Source organism: Dryobates pubescens, chromosome Z (genome assembly GCF_014839835.1).
Source record: "Dryobates pubescens isolate bDryPub1 chromosome Z, bDryPub1.pri, whole genome shotgun sequence".
NCBI classification, from domain to species: Eukaryota; Metazoa; Chordata; class Aves; order Piciformes; family Picidae; genus Dryobates; species Dryobates pubescens.
The window spans coordinates 120,149,841-120,168,378 of NC_071657.1; the positions used below are offsets into that span (position 1 = coordinate 120,149,841).

The 18,538-nt window shown below is 47.7% G+C and overlaps 1 protein-coding gene across 1 annotated transcript in view; it reads left to right on the forward strand.

Moving 5' to 3' along the window:
• UBE2H (ubiquitin conjugating enzyme E2 H) overlaps positions 1 to 18,538 on the forward strand; it is a 61,869-nt gene that overhangs the window by 25,564 nt on the left and 17,767 nt on the right. Inside the window, exons 2-3 of the mRNA XM_054177895.1 lie at positions 8,913 to 8,989; positions 9,789 to 9,863. Of these exons, the coding sequence (XP_054033870.1) occupies positions 8,913 to 8,989; positions 9,789 to 9,863 (152 nt within the window). The remainder of the gene's footprint in view (positions 1 to 8,912; positions 8,990 to 9,788; positions 9,864 to 18,538) is intronic.

Here is an 18,538-nt window from a genome sequence, read left to right on the forward strand (position 1 = left end):
TCAGCCATGGAATAGGCAAATTCACAGTTACCAGGATGAGACCTGCTAGTGGCCCTCCTGTACCTTAAGGGGGGCTACAGGAAAGCTGATGAGGGCTTGTTTGTAAAGGCCTGTGGTGATAGGATGAGGGGCAGTGGTTTTAAACTGGAGCAGGGTAGATTTAGATTGGACATGAGGAAGAATTTCTTTGGTCAGGCATTGGAACCGGCCATCCAGGGAGGTGGTGGAGTCACCATCCCTGGAGGTGTCCAGGAAATGTGTGGACATAGCACTTTGGGACGTGGTTTAATGACCAGGGTGGTGTTGGGTTGATGGTTGGACTCAAAGGTCTTTTCCAGTAGAAACAATTCCATGATTCTGCTGTGAGGGTGGTGTGACACTGGAATGGGTTGTCCAGAGAGATTGTGGACACCTCAACTCTGGAAGTATTTAAGGCCAGGCTGGATGAGGCTTTGAGCAACCTTGTCTACTGGGAGATATCCCTGCCCATGGCAAGGGGGAGTTGGACCTAGGTGATCTTTATGGTCTCTTCCAACTCAATCCATTCTGTGATTCTATGACTGGTCTCATTCTGATGGTTGGGCAGCCTCTCACTCTCTAGACTTGAAAGGTTTTGTTGGTTTGTGGTGGGGGTTTTTTGTGTCCCAATGCAGAATGGGCAAAATGCTTTCAATCACTTTTCATTCTGACTGAAGAAATTATTTCCTTCCAGCTCAGCCCTGAACAAAAGAGCCTTGATCTTGACAGGGGGGCTGTGGATGTTGCTGTCATGCTAATCCGCGGCACCGCTGGCCTTTGGCGCTCCTGGCACTTTTCAGGCACTGTTGAGGGGGCTGTAATCAGCTGCAGAAAAAAAATTCCCTTCTGTCTCTTTCCTAGCAACCCCTTCTGAACTGATTCTTGAAAATAAGCTTGCTTTCCATATTGTCATCTAAATATTTTTGACACTTGCTGCCATTAAAATTCTCTTTAATAGTCTTGGGACAAAGATAATGTGGGTTTTTTCCTTCAGGTTCTCAAGACTCCCTTCTGGTTTCTGTGCTCTTAAGGTAAAGCTTTTGAACTTCTCATCCCTTAGAAACCTGACTTGTCTCTGAATTTTGCTCTTTTACTCTTGACTTTTACACCAGCTCTGTTTGACACAAAGTCAAATTAGTGCAGTGAGATAATAAGGAGATGAAAGCAGCAAGGCCAGAAGTCACCTCGAGTAGTAGGAGCAAGCTGAGAGCCTTGAAAGGGACTTTTTGTTCAACATTTCAGCACGTGTGATGTGTTCCAGGCTGGTTTTGTAGCTCTTCATCTTGACCCCCTATGCTCATGCTGTAGCTGTGTACCCTGCTGTGGAAACGAGGCACTACCAGTATGAACCAGTTGATTGCCACCAGAATCATGTCAAAGTCTTTATCTGTTACCTGCTCATTCATTATTCATTTGTGCAGTAAGAGAAGACTGCAGAATTGGTCTGACAAGACTAGACTAAAATAAAGTGAGGGCTTTGTGGTCTTCCCTGTAAATGCTGACTGCATGTTTGAGGACCAGAGGTTCTCCTTCCCCTCTCATCTGCCCTAAGGGAGGCCACAGTTGTAGTCCTGGGTCCAATTCTGAGTTCTGTAATTCAGGACAGGCAGGGTACTACTGGACAGTGTCCAGTGGAGGCTCCAAAGAGGCTCAGAGGCTTGGAGCATCTCTGTGAGGAGCAAGGGGTGAGAGCCCTGGGGCTGTTGAACCTGGAGAAGGGCAGCCTGAGACGAGATCTGAGCAATGCTCAGCAAGAGCTAAAGGGTGGGGGGCAAGAGGATGGAGCCAGACTCTTGTCAGTGGTGTCCTGTGACAGGACAGGGGGTAGTGGGCACAAACTGGAAGCCAGGAGGTTCCATCAGGAAATACTACTTTGCTGTGTGGGTGGTGGACCCCTGGAGCAGGCTGCCCAAAGAGGCCATACAGTCTCTTCTGGAGAGCTTTTAACCCCCTCTGGCCATCATGATCCTGGGTAACCTGCTGTGGGTGACTCTGCTGCAGGAAGGGATTTGGGTTAGACTCAGCCTTCCAGTCCCCACCATACAGGGATTCTGGGGTTCTGCACTTATTTCCATCAGTGGCTGATGGAAGAGATGGATGGGAATCTTGGATGCAAATGTAGCTGTCCTGGGAGAAATGCAGAGAGGCTTCTGTGAGCAATCTGAGCACCTTGTGGAAATCTTGCTCTCCATTCTTAATTCTCTTTTCCTGAAGCCATATTCCATTTACTGAAGCCCTGGGAGTATTTCTTCTTGGGAGCTGCTTGGGCTTGCTGCAGGACCTGGCACCAGGCCCCACCTAGATATGAATGCAAGAGAGCAAATTCATTGTGATGTAGGCACAGTTGTTTTCCTGAAGTCTTGTGGTTCTCCAGAGTGGCAGCTTGCTCTTGGATGTGAGACAGCTGGTTATTTGGGACAGAATTCATGTGAGATTTGCTTGTAAGACTTCTGTCTTGTGGGAAAAATCTAAGCTGAGAAAACAGTTGGGTCAGAGCCTGTGTTCTTTGCTTGGAGATATGTTGCCATAAGCTATGTTGGAGCAGTCTCTGGGAGCATGGTCCAGAGAGTCCCTTGAATGTGTCTGATCCCTTCTGATGGTTCCCCAGTGCTTTTTCCATGTGCTGCTAAAGAGTTCCCTGGCATGGCTTTGCAGGATGGAGAAGCTTTGAGGTCCACTTTGGGTTCCTGGTGTTCTTGGAGTCCCAGCTTGTGCAATAAATGCTTCCTTCTCTGAAGACTTTCTGGAGATGGAAAGAGCTTGTGAGATGTAAATGTTCTTCCTTCTGAAATAGCTTCATGCACTTCTGCTAATGTTCTCAAATCATTTTGTTAGTGGGATTTCAAGATCTGAAATTTGTGGCCCACTCTTTGTAGTAAAGAGGAGAAAGGGAAGATGGTTCCATCCAACTTGTGTTAGAAAGCTGGACGTTCTCATGGAATTCAGCTCATGCCCAGGAGAAAGGACTTCTCCAGTTTCCTTAATTCTGCTAATGCATTTCCAGACATTTCTGCTGTGTTTCTACAATGGCTTTGTTGCAGAATCACAGGCAGCTTTAGGTTGGCAGAGACCTTTAAAGGTCATCTAGTCAATCGCCCCTGCAGTCAGTGGGGATATCCTCCAACTAGAGCAGGTTGCTCAGAGCCCCAGACAGCCTGACCTGGAGTTGTTCCAGGGATGGGGCATCTACCACCTCTCTGGGCACCCTGGGCCAGGGTCTCACAGTATCACCAAGGTTGGAAGAGACCTCAAAGATCATCAAGTCCAACCTATCACCACAGACCTCATGACTAAACCATGGCACCAAGTGCCACGTCCAGTCCCCTCTTGAACACCTCCAGGGACGGTGAGTGCACCACCTCCCTGGGCAGCACATTCCAATGACAAACAACTCTCTCAGCGGAGAACTTTTTCCTCACCACTGTCACAGTGGAGGACAGCTTCCTTTTCTCTGGTCTAAATCTTTCTCTTTTATTTTAAACCCCTCACCCCTTGTTCTGTCTCAACAGGCCCTAATCTAAAGTCTGTCTCCATCTGTCATCTTGGTTTGTTGAAGTCCTGAAAGGCCACCAGAAGGTGGCCCTGGAGCTGAACAACCCCAATCTGTCAGCCTGGCCTCACAGCAGAGGGCTCCCAGCTCTCCCATCGATGTTGTGCCCTCTTCTAGCCCAGCTCCAACAGGTCCATGTCTGTCCTGTGCTGAGAACTTCAGAGCTGGTTCCAGCACTGCAGGTGGGGTCTCAGCAGAGCAGAGCAGCAGCAAGTTTATTGCTTCTGAAATTCACTTGGCTTTCAGTCTGGCCTCCAACTCTTGCATTGCATTAACAATGTGGATGGGTCTGCACCCCAGTAGGTATCCCATGGGTGAGCCCAACTCACTTGCTGGTTTCTTTGTAGGGGTTTTAGGTGCTTGCCACAGCAGGGACAACAATGGAAACAGCCCCATGGTACTCACTAGTATTTTATTATTATTTTTTTTGATCTAGGGCTGAGTCTGAAATGAAAGCTCTGCTTTAATTTATGGTTGGTATTAACTTGCCAGAGCCAAGGAGCTGCAGCTGCTCAGGAGCTCACTCTGAAGATCAAACTGGGAGAGCTGGTTTTTATTAAGTGGTATTTGATTTAGGCCTAAGTGAAACCATTTGTGTTGAACCTGATCTGTGCTGCTGCTGCACGTGTTAACGTGCTTCAGTATTAAATGTTTCACTCTTGGGCGTCATCAAAGCTGGTGGGTGTGTGCATGAGCCTGTTTCTGAACCTGGAGTTAGGAGTCCATTAGACCATAGAATTGTTTGGGTTGGAAAAGACCTCTAAGATTGAGTCCAGCTACCAACCTAAGACCACCATGGCCATTAAACCATTCCCAAAGTGCCACGTCCGCACATTTCTTGAGTATCTCCAGCATCTATGACTCCACCACCTCCCTGGGCAGCCTGTTCCAGTGCCTGACCACTCTTGCAGTACAGAAATTTTTCCTAATATCCAACCTAAACCTCCCCTGACATGATTTGAGGTCCTTTCCTCTTGTTTTGATACTAAGAAGAGACCAACCTTGGCCTCACAGCAACCTCCTTTCAGGGAGTTGTAGCAAGCAATGAGGTCTCTCCTCAGCCTCCTCTTCTCCAGACTAAGTAATCCCTGTTCCCTCAGATGGTCCTCACCAGACTTGTTCTCCAGACCTTTCACCAGCTGAGATTGTTGTGTTGCCAAAAGAACTTCAACTCAGCCAAGCCTGTATTGAAAACTTCACATCATGAAGAGATCTGGTGGTAAGTGTCCTTCAACGTCAGATCTGAAGCAGGCTGCAACACTTAGGTGTGAAGCTCCTCTTCACAAACTTCTTGAGGTAGGGATTTTGGAAGGGAAGTCCCTTGCATTTGGGGCAATAAGGCATCAATCTGCCCGTGGTGAGCTGCTCTTGGGTGGCTGCCTGGTGCAGCAAACAATTTGTCATTCAACTCTAGGGCAGTTTCAGCAGCTTCTGCTGAACCAGGAAAACTTTGGAGCCAAAATAAACCACTATAAACTTCCCTCCCTCCCCATGAGAATGAGGGGAAAGAAGTTTTTGTGTCCAGACTCTTGGAGCTGGCACTGTGGGAAAGCTCCATCCAGTCTGGCAGTTGTACTTGAACTGTAATAAATCCTGATGGACTCTGCAGGTGGGATTTGGATCTCCTGCCTATGAGTGCACAAGCAGACTTCTGGGGTTGAATTCATAGAATACTAGAAGGCATCAGTGTGGAAGGGACCCTCGAAGTTCTTGTCCAACAGCTCCTTCAGTAAGCAGGGACATCTCCAACTACATGGATTTGCTCGGGGCCCCATCAGGTTTGACCTTCAGTGTCTCCAGGGATGGGGGCCTCCACCACATTTCTAGGTAACCTGTTTCACTATTCCCCCAACCTCATTCTTCCTAATGTCCAACCTAAATCTATCTTGCTCTGGTTTCAAACCATTGCCCCTTGTCCTATCACTGTAAGCCCTTTTAAACAGTCCCTCCTCAGCTTTCCTGTAGGTCTCCTTCTGATACTGAAATGCTTCTCTAAGATCTCCCTGGAGCCTTCTTTTCTTCAAGCTGAACAATCCTAACTCTCCCAGGTCTCTGGTCCTCATTGTGACCCACCTCTGAATCTGCTTCAGCAGGTCCATGTCCCTCCTCTGTTGGGGGTCCCAGAGCTAGATGCAGCACTCCAGGTGAGGTCTCACCAGAGCAAAGCAGAGTGCAGAACCACCTCTCTTGATGTGCTGGCCATGCTGCTTTGCAATGAGTCCAGGCTGCCATTTGCCTTCTGGGCTGCAAATGCCTATTGCTGGCTCCTGTCCATCTTCTTGTCCAACAGCAACCCCACACCCTTTTCTGCAGGGCTCTCTCAATTTCATCATTCCCCAGCCCGGACTGATACTGAGGATTGCCCCAACCTAGGTGCAGGACCTTACTCTTCACCTTATTGAGCCTCACGAGGTTCTCCCAAGCCTGTTTCTGCAGCCTATCCATGGCCCTCTGGATGGCATCATGTCCTTCAGTCTTGTCAACAAACCTGCTGAGGGTGCACTCAATCTTGCTGCCTATATCAGTGATGAAGATACTGAACAGCACTGCTCCCAGTACAGACCCTTGAGGGACACCACTTGTAACCCATCTACATCTGGATATCAAGCCACAGAGCCTTTGGATGCAATCATCCAACCAATTCCTTATCCACTGGGCAATGTCACTTCTGGATACAAGAGCCTCTTAAAGCAGTTTGTGATGCATCTTAAGCAGACTTCATGGATCATAATGTGAGATCAAGGATAGGTCTGAGCTGAGAATTACTTGATCATGCTGGTAGAACCCAGGCAGATGCATTCCTGGTGGATCAGGAGGATTTCAGTGAGCGTGTCTGAATGTGTCCAGACACATGGGTACCTGTTTGCTCTGTGCCATGAAGGTGTGAGCAGTCTGCATAACTTCTTCAAAGTGATGATCTGTGTGGATTTTGTGCCTTGAAAGCAGAAAACCTTTTTGGATCAGAGTGAAGAAATGTTGGTTGTAAAACGAGAAGCTGGCTTTGGTTCCTCTTGGCCTGAGCATTTTCTGCCAAGTTGGCTGCTGGGATATTAAGGATCTTTCATTAGATATTCTGAGCCATTGCCCTTGTCCCTCAAACAAGGGCATCATCCTCTGTGGTTCAAAGCTGGAACAGCCTGGAGTTCAGGTGGGAAAAACCTCTGGAATTTTTCTGCTGTTGTGTTTTTTTTCCTCTCCCTGATGCTTCCCTCATAATTCATATAAAGATTATTGATTAAAGGTAATTGCTGTAGGATATTATTCACAATCCATTAACCCTGATTTATGCCTGAATCCTTCAGCAGGCTTGGGTGCTGAAACCTCACCACTAATTGTCTTAATTGAGCTTTGCTTGAAACGAAGGTCCCTCGCCCCTCTCCCTCCGCCCCTCACCCTGCTTTGCTGCTCTGATTCCTCTCATTTCAGTGTGTAGAAACAGAGTTGTTCTTTTAGCGGCGTGACAATCTCACCCTTTTGCCATCTCTCTGAAGACAACAAGGGGGTTGTTTTTGTGTGGTTTTATTGGTTTGGGTTTTTTCGGTCTTGCAAGTCAAATTACCATGAGATTGGGGCAATTTGCTTCAGCACTGTGGGAGGCCATCTGACAGCACCGAAGGCAGCCAAGGAGAATTGAATTCATCAGTGTTTGTCAGAGCAGGGACTGGGGTGAGTTTTGCTCCTCTTATCTAAGCAGAAGAGTAAACACCTCATGTGAGCTGTTGGCAGTGGGGACTTGCTTCATACTCATCTTCTGAGCCCTGGAGAGAAGGAGGATTACTCCATGTCATGGTCTCACCTTCAAGCTGCCCGGTGGGTTTTTGTGTCTGTGTGGTGAGGTTTTGGAGCTGTTGCCATTGCTGAATTTTTATCTCCCCTCCACAGCCCAAATAGATACATTGCCCAGGCAGCTAAGAGGGCCAATGACATCCTGGCCTGCATCAGGAACAGTGTGGCCAGCAGGAGCAGGGAGGTCATTCTGCCCCTGTACACTGCACTGGTTAGGCCGCACCTCGAGTCCTGTGTCCAGTTCTGGGCCCCTCAGTTTAGGAAGGAGGTTGACTTGCTGGAACGAGTCCAGAGAAGAGCAACAAAGTTGGTGAGGGGTTTGGAACACAAGCCCTATGAGGAGAGGCTGAGGGAGCTGGGGTTGCTTAGCCTGGAGAAGAGGAGACTCAGGGGTGACCTTATTACTCTCTACAGCTACCTGAAGGGAGGTTGTAGACAGGCGGATGTTGGTCTCTTCTCCCAGGCAGCCAGTACCAGAACAAGAGGACACAGTCTCAGGCTGCGCCAGGGGAGGTTCAGGCTGGATGTTAGAAAAAAGTTCTATACAGAAAGAGTGATTGCCCATTGGAATGGGCTGCCTGGGGAGGTTGTGGAGTCTCCATCACTGGAGGTTTTCAGGAGGAGACTTGATGGGGTGCTTGGTGCCGTGGGTTAGTTGTTTGGGTGGTGTTGGATTGGTTGATGGGTTGGACGCGGTGATCTTGAAGGTCTCTTCCAACCTGGTTTATTCTATGTATTGCTGAAAGGGTCTTAGTCTTCTCTTAAATCGGTGTGCAGAAGTAGAGAACATGCAGCTCTGAGGGGAAGAGAAGCATCAGGTCTCTTCTCACTAGTAACAAGTGATAGGACAAGAAGAAATGCCCTCAAGTTTCACCAGGGGAGGTTTAGGTTGGACATCAGAAGAAACTTCTTCATAAAAAGGGTTCTCAAACACTGAATCAGGCTCCCGAGGGAGGTGGTTGAATCTCTGTCCCTGAAGGGGTTTAAAAGCTACAGAGATGTGGTGCTGAGGGACCTGGCTTAGCACCAGCCTGGGTTAGAGTTAGAGAATGGTTGGGTGCAACTCAGGATTATTTTTTTTCCAACTGAAACGATTCTATGTTTCAGCCTTAAGATGGCTTTATGCAGGCAGAGGGATCCTTCAGCCTGTAGAACTGGCTGTTAATGACATCATTGTGGTGGTGTGGTCACTTAGAATCATTTCGGTTGGAAAAGACCTTCAAGATCATGAAGTCCATCTCCCAAGTGCTGGTGCTAAACCATGACCCTCAGCACTACATCTCTGCCCGCCTCCCTGGGCAGCCTGTTTGAGAACATTTTTAGTGAAGAATTTTTCTTCTACTAACCAACCTAAATCTCCTCTGGTGGAGCTTGAGGCCATTTCCTTTTGTCACTGTAACTTGGATGCGTCAAGGCTCTTCGGTTGCAGGCCGCAGAATATTTTGAATGTTTGGGTTTAAGCTCTTTGGTTTGACAGGCTTCTAGCAAGTTTACCCAGACCTGAGTCAATGAGTTTTGATTCCCTGCACTAAATGTTTTCCTTGACCTGCTGCATCAGTATTGAGAGCAAACATGAGGTCACAATCTTAGGAGGACTCAATGAATTCGTCGTGAAGTTTTACGGACCACAAGGAAGTAAGTATCTGACCCAGCCCCCCTCCTGTAAAAACAACATAATAGCTCATGGTGGGGACCAGAGAAATGACACATTCTTTTGGAGTGGAAAAGAAGAGATGAGCAAAAAAAGGGGAGTAAGAAATCAAAGGGTAGCAATTCTTGAAGGCTTATCCCTCAAGGGTGGGGAGAAATGACAACTATGAGCAGATGAACCACCTCCCTTGGAGCTGAGCAGAGCTGGTTTCTGCCCTCAGACAGCTAAGCCCTCTGCTATGGCTTTGAGTATTGATCCTTAATTCTTCTAAACCTGACTCACAGGTTTTGGCAGTCACCTAAATTTATTGTGGAGTTCATAATTAAGAAGGGGTTTTGTAGTGGCTAAGTCACGAGTGCCTTAATTTAGTAACATCTTTGAAGGTAAGTCCCCTCCCTGGAGGGGTTTGAGACCAGGCTGGATGAGGCCTTGAGCAACCAAGTCTGTTTGAAAGGCTTCCCTGCCCACAGCAGGGAGGTTGGAGTAGATGATCTCTAAGGTCCCTTCCAATCTAAGCCATTTTATGCTAAGTGGATTATTCTAAAGTCTCTGTTTTGAACAAGGCTCTTGTGTCTCTGTGCTGAGATCTTCTGCAGTATCAGTTAAAAATCATCTCGTTCTTGTCAGGCAGCACAGGAGGAACCTTAGGAGATTTGATATGAAATCTTTACCCCCTGATGGAGCCAAGTATTCTTCCAAAGATGTGTTTTCCTCAGTGCTGTAGTGCTGTTTCTTTTCTCTTGAGTGAAGAACTGTCTAACATTTGCATTTCTTTCCTTGCAGCACCGTATGAAGGTGGAGTATGGAAAGTTAGAGTCGACCTTCCTGATAAATACCCGTTCAAATCCCCATCTATAGGTAATCAATAATCATTTTGTCCAAAACCTGGTGGTGTTTCTACAGATGTTACTGCTTGTACCATTGTGGCAGGTGAAGCTGCACCAATCCTTGGGGCAACAACTTTACTTGGAGTCTGCAGAATGCTTTTAGCATAGACTTCCAGCTATCACGTACCAGGCAGACAGCAAGTTTGGCCTCTTAGGTGAAGGACCAGGAGCTGGAAGTGTGATTTGGTGGCACATTCACGTAGTGACAAGCTGAGACTCTATGTGGTTTTTAATACTGCCCTGGAGGCTTTCAAGGCCAGGTTGGCTAAGGCCTTGAACAATGTGGTCTAGTGGAAGGTGTCTCTGCCTGTGGCAGGGGGGTTGGAACTAGATGGTCTTTAAGGTCCCTTCTAGCCCAAACCATTCTGTGATTCTATGTTTGTTACCTTGGGGATGAACCTTGCTTTTGGGACTCTGAATGTAGATGGAAGTGAAGACAGGAAGCTGAAGCCTCTGTCCTCTTGCGTTAGGTGATGCATGTGTGGAAGAACATAGCAGCAGGGGCACATCACTAGAAAAACTGCAGCAGATTAGACTTGTCACAGGTGTGTTTAACCTTTGAGAGCAGGTTGGAAGTGTGGTAAGATGTTCTTTAGATTGGATCCATCCTCCAGTACCTGAAAGGGGCCTACAAGAAAGCTGGGAAGGGACTTTCTACAAGGGCTTGTAGTGACAGGACAAGGGGCAATGGCTTTGAGCTGGAAGAGGGGAGATGGAGACTGGAGATTAGGAAGAAATTCTTTACAGTGAGGGTGGTGAGTCTCTGGAACAGGTTGTCCAGGGAAGTTGTAGATGCCCCTTCCCTGGAAGTGTTCAAGGCCAGGCTGGATGAGTCCTTGAGTAACCTGATCTAGTGTGAGGTGTCCTTGTCCATTGCAGAGGGTTTGGAATTAGGAAGTGATCTTTGAGGTCCCTTCCAACCCAAACCATTCTAAGATTCTATGATCTTACCGTTGTCCTTGGCTACTGATGATCTAACTTGGATGTCTTCTGGTGTCTAACTTCATTCCAAGCACTTAAGCTATCACTCAAATAGCCAGTATTGCTTGAATAACTGGAGCCAGATGCATGAAGGTCCAGCATCTCTTTCACCTCATGAAGTAAGTGCTGGTAACTCAGTGCTTCTTCCTCAGAAGGGCGTGCTTGTGGTCAGGCCAAAGAACTGACAAAACTGCTTGGGCAGAGCTGATGTGATAACGTGACTTATATGGGTTGGACGAGATGGGTCCCTTCCAGCATCATCCTGATTTGGAGTTGATAAGTGTTGGCTGCTCTGGTAAAATAGGCTCTTACACTACAAGTGCCTTCTATTTAAGATCCCTCTGGTGTGAGGAATAATCTGTCTGGTTCCAAATGTTGAGCTGTGCCTTCTGGGAAGGAGAAGCATCATTTTTAGACCCTCCTTTACCTTGTTGGATTTCTTTCTTTTTCCTCTGTCAGAACCTCAGCCGAACCACAAAAATGTGCATGCAGCTGAGTAACTGCTGCAGCTATGCCAACCTGTTTCTCCTTCCTCTTGAGTCAGCTCTGAAGCTTGCTATAAACCTGCTGGAGATTGTTGATGAGTTATTTGGTGCCATTTTTCCCTCCCTGATTCTCAAGTTCCACAATACCAGGGTGCTGTTACCTTGCCAGTCTGAATCATAGAATCATTTTGGTTGGAAAAGACCTCTCAGATCTAGTGCAACCATCGTCCTAAACTCACCATAGCTATTAGATCATGTCCCCAAAGTGTCATGTCCACATGTTTCTTGAATACCTCCAGGTATGGTGACTCTACCACTTCCCTTGTGTAGTGGTTTGAGCCTTAACTGGGATTTAAGAGCTGAGACTGGGGGTGGGATGCAAAAAAGAGATCAAGAGAAAAAAGAAAGGGAAGGAGGCAAATCCACTAAGAAATAATTTGGAGTTGGTTTGGAAGTAGAGAGGTAAAAATTTTCTTTATATAAAAAACAATAACAGGAAGAGTTCACAAGGGTAAAGAGCAAGGATGGATGGGGAAAAAAATGTGTACAAAACCAGTCCTTTGAATTCCTTTGAAGAGGCATGGATGTAGCAGGGAGGAGGACCAGGCCTGGCCACGTGGCAGAGAAGCGGGAAGCCAGCAGCAGTCCTCTCGTCCAGGCAAGGCAGAAGAAAAAAGAGCCCCAATGGCTGCAGTGTCTTCCTTTTTATAGGCTTGCTGGACAAGGAGGGGGAGTGGAACAGACTAACTCGGTTTCCCAGGGGGAAAACCCCCTCCAGGGAGGGCAAAGCTCTCACAAGCCCTCCCCCCAGCCCTGCTTTCAGGATGGGCGTAACCCATCACACCTTGGCAGCCTGTTCCAATGCCTAACCAATATTCCAGTACAGAAACTTTTCCTACTATCCAACCTAAGCCTCCCCTGGCACAAATACAGGCCATTTCCTCTCATTCTATCATCTGATCCTAGGGAGGAGAGGCCAACCCCCAGCTCACTGCAACTTTCTTCCATGGAGTTGTAGAGAGCAAGCCAGTGTCTCCTCAGCCTCCTCTTCTCCAGGCGAAACCACCCCACTTCCCTCAGCTGCTCCTCACAGCACTTGTTCTCTACAGACCCTTCACCAGCCTTGTTGCTCTTCTGTGGACATGCTCCAGCACCTCAATGTCCTTTTTAGAGTGAGGGACCCAAAACTGACCCCAGTATTTGAGGTGGCTACAGACAGCTGGGCATGTAAACCTCAGTTTATTTTGATACTAGTCACAGTTGGTTTTCTCTCTCCTCAGTGTTCTTTTTGGTTGTATGAGAAATCATTGGCTTAAACTAAAAACAACAAACTCCAGCAGCCTGTGAGAGCAACACAGCTCCATGTTGGCTGTGTGTATATATGTGTATTTATAAATGTGTATGTATAGTGCTGTTGATTTAGGTTCTATCTAGTTGTGTGAAAGGTGTTGGACATTTTGGTGGTTTGGCTTGGAGGCAGCCTGAGATCAGAGCTGGCCCAGCTGTGTTTTCAGAACTGACACCACAAGGATGGCCTTTTCTCCTTGTCAGCATGGGGGGATTGCAGAGGGGGTATTTTCTGCTCTAGTTGCTTTGTCCCTTCTAATACTGCACTTTCGGTGTCTTCCTTTCAGTCCAGCAGCTTCAGCTCAGCAGCTTGCTTACACCTGTTGTGTTGTGACTGCCTTGTTCTGGACTCATCATTGCATCTTGCTTTGCAAGAAAGGGGAGCTTACAAGAAAGCTGAGGAGGGACTTTTCCACGAGGGCATGTAGTGATAGGATGCGGGACAGTGGCTTTGAGCTGGAAGAGGAGAGACTTAGACTGGAGATGTGGAAGAAATTCTTTACAGTGAGGGTGGTGAGACACTAGGACAGGTTATCCAGGGAGGTTGTGGATGCCCCTCCCCAGCTGGAGGTGTTCAAGGCCAGGTTGAATGATCAGCCTGGTTTAGTGGAAGGTGTCCCTAGCCATGGTGGGTGGGCTTCCTTCCCAAACCATTTCAGGATTCTATCATGCTTCCCTTGCCCTATGAGTCTCTCTTGGAGAGGCTGAAACCTACCACTTCTCTTGCTGAGCTCCCCAAATGCTGGCTTTTCCTCTAGGACCTTTGTATCTTCTGGGAGCCCAAGTAACCTCCTGGGTGAAGCTGCCTGCAGCTGAGGCTTTAGGTTGAACAAATAGTTTAGGATAGTGAAGAGCTGGCTTAGCAAAGCAGGACTTGGCTCTCCGGCAGGGAGGAAAGAGCTGGGGAGTGGAAGCTCCAACAAGAGCTCTAGGACCTTGGGAAACTTCCAGCTGGCTGCAGGAAGAGGTTTATTTTTCTTTCTCTGGTTCCCATTTCTGCCCCAGCCCAGCTTATCTGGAGAAGCCAGAGCCGAGTGACGTCTCAGCCCCTTCCTCTGGGCCAGCCCAATCTGCTTTCAGAGGCAGACTGGGTCTGCAGTGCCTGATACTGGTTTGGGCATTACAGATAGTTTCAGAGCTGAACTGGGAGCTGGTAAAAGACACAAGATCATCTTCTCTTCCTGTTCCAGTGAACATATGGGTGTCCTGCCCCAGCTTGAGCTCCAGATAACACAGGGGTAGGAATTAGTAGGGCATTGCCGTGGCAGTCTCTGATCTGTGAAGAGGTGGAAGTGAAGGATTTTAGAGATGATGGAGCTCATAAATGGACAGAAGGTCATCTCAAGCACATGTGTGGCTTGTTTGCAACCCTTCTGTTCTCAGCACCTCCTAGCTCCCCACTGTGGTGACAACATGTGGAGTTCAAATTGCCTGTGGAAGTCACTGGATTGTATAAAGCACAGAATCCAGCAGTTTCCTTCCCTTTAACAAATGATGCTTTTATGTTGAGGCTTAAAGCCAAGAAAATGCTGTCCTAGCAGCTTTCCTTGTTCCTCTGGTGCTGCAGGCTAACATTTTCTTCCCATCTTAGAAGACCTTAACAGAGCCTTGAAAGTGGTGTGGACTCTTTGGGTTTTTTTGCAGCAAATCCATGTGTTCAAGAAAGCTGCTGCTGCAAAACAGCTGCTAATAGTTGCTCTCTAAGCCAGTCAGATTGCTTTTATCCCAGCATGGCTTAGTGTGTGAGGTATGGGAAGGGTTGGTGCCCTCCTCCTTACAAACCTATGTAGAAAAGGGCTTAGTTTTTTTTAGAGCAGGTTCCAGATTTGTCATCTAAACAGATGTGGACTTTGTTGTTGTTGTTTAAAACTCTTGAATGAGTAGTGGTCCTTGTCTTAGAATCATAAAATCTTAGAATGATTTGAGTTGGAAGAGACCTTAAAGATCCAACCCCCCCCCTGCCATGGACAGGGACACCTTCCACTAGACTAAGTTGGTCAAGGTCCTGTCCTCCCTGGCCTTGAACACCTCCAGTGAGGGCGCATCCAAGACCTCCCTGGGCCCCATCCAGCCTGGCCTGGTCATAAGTGTCTGACCCAGTTTGATTTATCAGCCATGTAAGGTTGATTAATAAAAGGAGCTAAATCCAAGTGATATTAAAGGAAAAGCAGCTGTTTATTTTATCAAATTTATCCATGCTTATCAATACTTAAAGGTCAGTCTCAAGAGGATGGGGCCAGAGTCTTTCCAGTGGTGCCCAGTGACAGTAATGGGTACAAACTGGAACAGGAGGAGGAACTTCCCTTCTTTGAGGCTGGTAGAACACTGGAGCAGGCTGCTGAGAGAGGCTGTGGAGTCTCCTTCTCTGGAGAGATTTCAAACCCACCTAAACACTGTGTTTCCATGCAGCCTGCTCTTGGTGACCCTGCTTTATCATGGGAGCTGGACTAGATGATCTGCAGAGGCCCTTCCAACCCTTAGGATTTTGTGAAACTGCTGTAATCCATGCTTTATATAAGCCACAGTCGTCTTCACCTTTGAGGGTCTCCAGCAGAAACCTTTGCTCAGTGTGGTGGCTCATCTCTTGCCAAATCTTTGCTCCCTTGCTGTATCTACAGTTCCCTTCTCAAATATGTGTGGTATTTATTTCCTGCCCTCCTCAGGCTGATAATTATCTCTGTAGTCTATTAAATGACACTTCCCCAGGGACAGTGCTCTCCTGACAATGCAGGTAATGCCTCTGCTTAAAGCCCTAAACCATCCTGGGATGTGTGTGAAAAGAGCAGTTCCTGGGAGAGCTTCCAGTGTTTCATCACATCCAGGCACTGCCTGTTCCTTGCTTCATCTTTGCTGTATTTGGGCAGATCCCATATTGGAGCAAGATGATTTTTTTCCCATCTCCCCTCCCTGAACCAGAGCTATAAAGCATACAGGAAAAAGAGAAATCACAGAATCCCAGCATGGTGGAGGTTGGAAGGGACCACTGGAGATCATCCAGTCCAACCCCCCTGATAAAGCAGGATCACCCACAGCAGATTGCCCAGCTGGGTTTGGAATCTCTCCAGAGGAGGAGAGTCTGCAGCCTCTCTAGGTAGCCTACTCCAGGGCTTAAAGGCAACAACTTTCTCCTGATGGAACCTCCTGGTTTCCAGTTTGTGCCCCTTGTCCTGTTGCTGGGCACCACTGATAAGAGCCTGGCCACATCCTCTTGCCCCCCACCCTTTAGGTCTTGCTGAGCATTGCTCAGATCACCTTGCAGGCAGCTCCTCTGCAGGCTCAACAGCCCCAGGGCTCTCAGCCTTTCCGCCTCACAGAAATGCTTCAGGCCCCTCAGCATCTTTGCAGCCTCCAATTGACACTGTCCAGTAGTTTCTTGTCTCTCCTGAGCTGGGGAGCCCAGAAGTGGACCCAGTACTCCAGCTGTGTCGTCCCAAAGGCAGAGAAGAGGGAGAGAAGAACCTCCCTTGACCTGCTAGTCGCTCTTTTTCATGCACCCCGGGAGACCTTTGGCTTTCTTGGCCATGAGGGCACATTGCTGGCATCCTAGGAAGACCCAAATCTAACTGGACCCAGATGTAGAGCTGTTGTGTTGGCTCTGGGCTTCACTGCTCCCACTGAGATGATCTAACTTCACTCATGATCCCTAAATACTGAGACCTTCAGGGTTCAAACAAACCACCTCGACTTGAGCAGGTTGTTGGAACAAAGCCAATTCTCCAGTTGCTGTCTGAAGCTGCTCTTAAATGTGAAGATCTCTTTATGCTTATGAGGACCTGACACACTCCCCTGATAGATGTTTGGCTCCATTTTTGCTTTCTCCTAGCCTCTGTTTTGAGCTGTTTATGATTTTTGGGAACCTTGCTGGCACTGCTTCCCTGCTTTTCCCCTTCCTTCTGGGATTTAATAACTTCAGGCTGATTTTTCTGCGTTGTCTCTTCCTGCTTTATCTCACAGGAGACTTGCAAAGTACTTTTGTGAGCTCCCAGGTCAGGAGAACATTTTGTGTAAATTTTGTGTGTTTTCAAAAGTCCTTAACCCGTGCCAGGAGCTGGAGGTGGATGCTCTTTGGTGCTGTAAAGACAGGAAGAAGCTCAGTGTTGCTCTTGATAGCAACAGTAGAAACATGGACCTGGAAGAAGTCTGGCACAAGAGGGAATGTCCTGAAACTCTGCTGGGGAGGGTTAGGTTGGATATTAAGAAAAATTTCTTCACTGCAGGAGTGGTCAGGCATTGGAACAGGCTGCCCAGGGAGGTGGTGGAGTTACCATCCCTGGAGGTGTTCAGAGAACACACAGACATGGCATTGTGGGATGTGTATTAATGGCCACGGTGGTGTTGGGTTGATGGTTGGACTTGATGACCTGAGGCATCTTTCCCAGCCAGAGCCATTCTATGATTTGTTTTAATGCTAAAATCTGCTGACATACAGAATCATAGACTGGTTTGGGTTGGAAGGGACCTTAAAGATCATCAAGCTCCAGCCAGCACTTGTGTCACTCCTGTTTTCCTAATAACCAAATGGCACAGCTGCAAATCTACAGAATCACAGAATTGTGTCAGTTGGATGAGGCTTTGAGCAACCTGGCCTAGTGGGAGGTGTCCCTGCAGATGGCAGGGGGCGTAGAACTAGACCATCTTCCAGGTCCTCTCCAACTCAAGCCATTCTGTGCTGCTGTGAAAATGGAATGCCTCCTATGCACACAAAACATATGGAAGCATTGCGTGTGTGTGTGTCTGTAAGGAGGCATTGTGACAGCCAGGACAGGGATGAAGCAATGTTCATCTCCAGCCAGGATTTACCAGATCCCTCCTGGCCTCTGCTTAATTTTTTTCCTCAACTGCAGCTGCTATTTTTACTTCCAGCTCCTGTCTCTGGCTTGCTTTACATTCTGCTGCTTAGAATTTCATGAGTCACTTATTGCCTGTGACCATTCTGAGCATGCTCTTCCCTCTCTGTTGTGTTGATCCTTCTTCTGACCTAGAGATGTGAAGATGCTTGTTCTTCCAAATACACTTGGCTTTGTCTAAGGGGAGAAACGAGACACCTGACAAGTCATTTGTATCCCTGTCTCCACTCAGGTCTGACGCACATTCACCTCTTACTATCTATCAGGAGAATGGGAGCAGCCTGGCAAAATGGGGCAGGGGGGGAGGGGGCTGTGTATTGGTGTTTTCAGCCTGGCTTGGCACAGATTTGCTGCCTTCTGTGCCAGTCTCTGAAGCCCTGGGCATCAGGTGATGGTTGCACCTAAGCCATGAGATGAGCTGATACTGGGCAATGCTTTGTGCGTGGTTTTCTAGACGTTGTTGCTCCTATCCAGCAGTTTACAGACTGGTGTTTTGAATTAATTTGTCCCCCTTTTTTTTTCTCTTTCCAAGAAGGGACCCCTCAGTTTTGGGGTTTTCTTTTCCCCTTCCAAGAAGAAGCCCCTCAGCAGTTCACTCTTGAGCAGGAGGATCCCGAGTTTTTTAGCTCCACCACTGTTTTCCATCATCTACCAGACACATTTTGCTGTCCTGATCTTCCCCCTTGTGAAGCTGCCCTAGAATTATTTATGGCATTGTTTTGAAGAGCTGCTGGAATTGGAGTATGGTAACATAAACTGTTCCACTTCTGCTGTGGGCAAGATGATGTTACCCAGCTCCTCACATCACCACCACCACGCTGTCGGTGAATGCCTCCATGGTGACTGCACAGCTTTTATTTGCCTCCTAGTGTGATTCCTAATCTATTTGGGCTCCTAACCTCCAAATTCTATGGAATCTTAGAATGGGTTGGGTTGGAAGGGACTCTAAAGATCATCTAGTTCCAACCCCCTTGCCATGGGCAGGG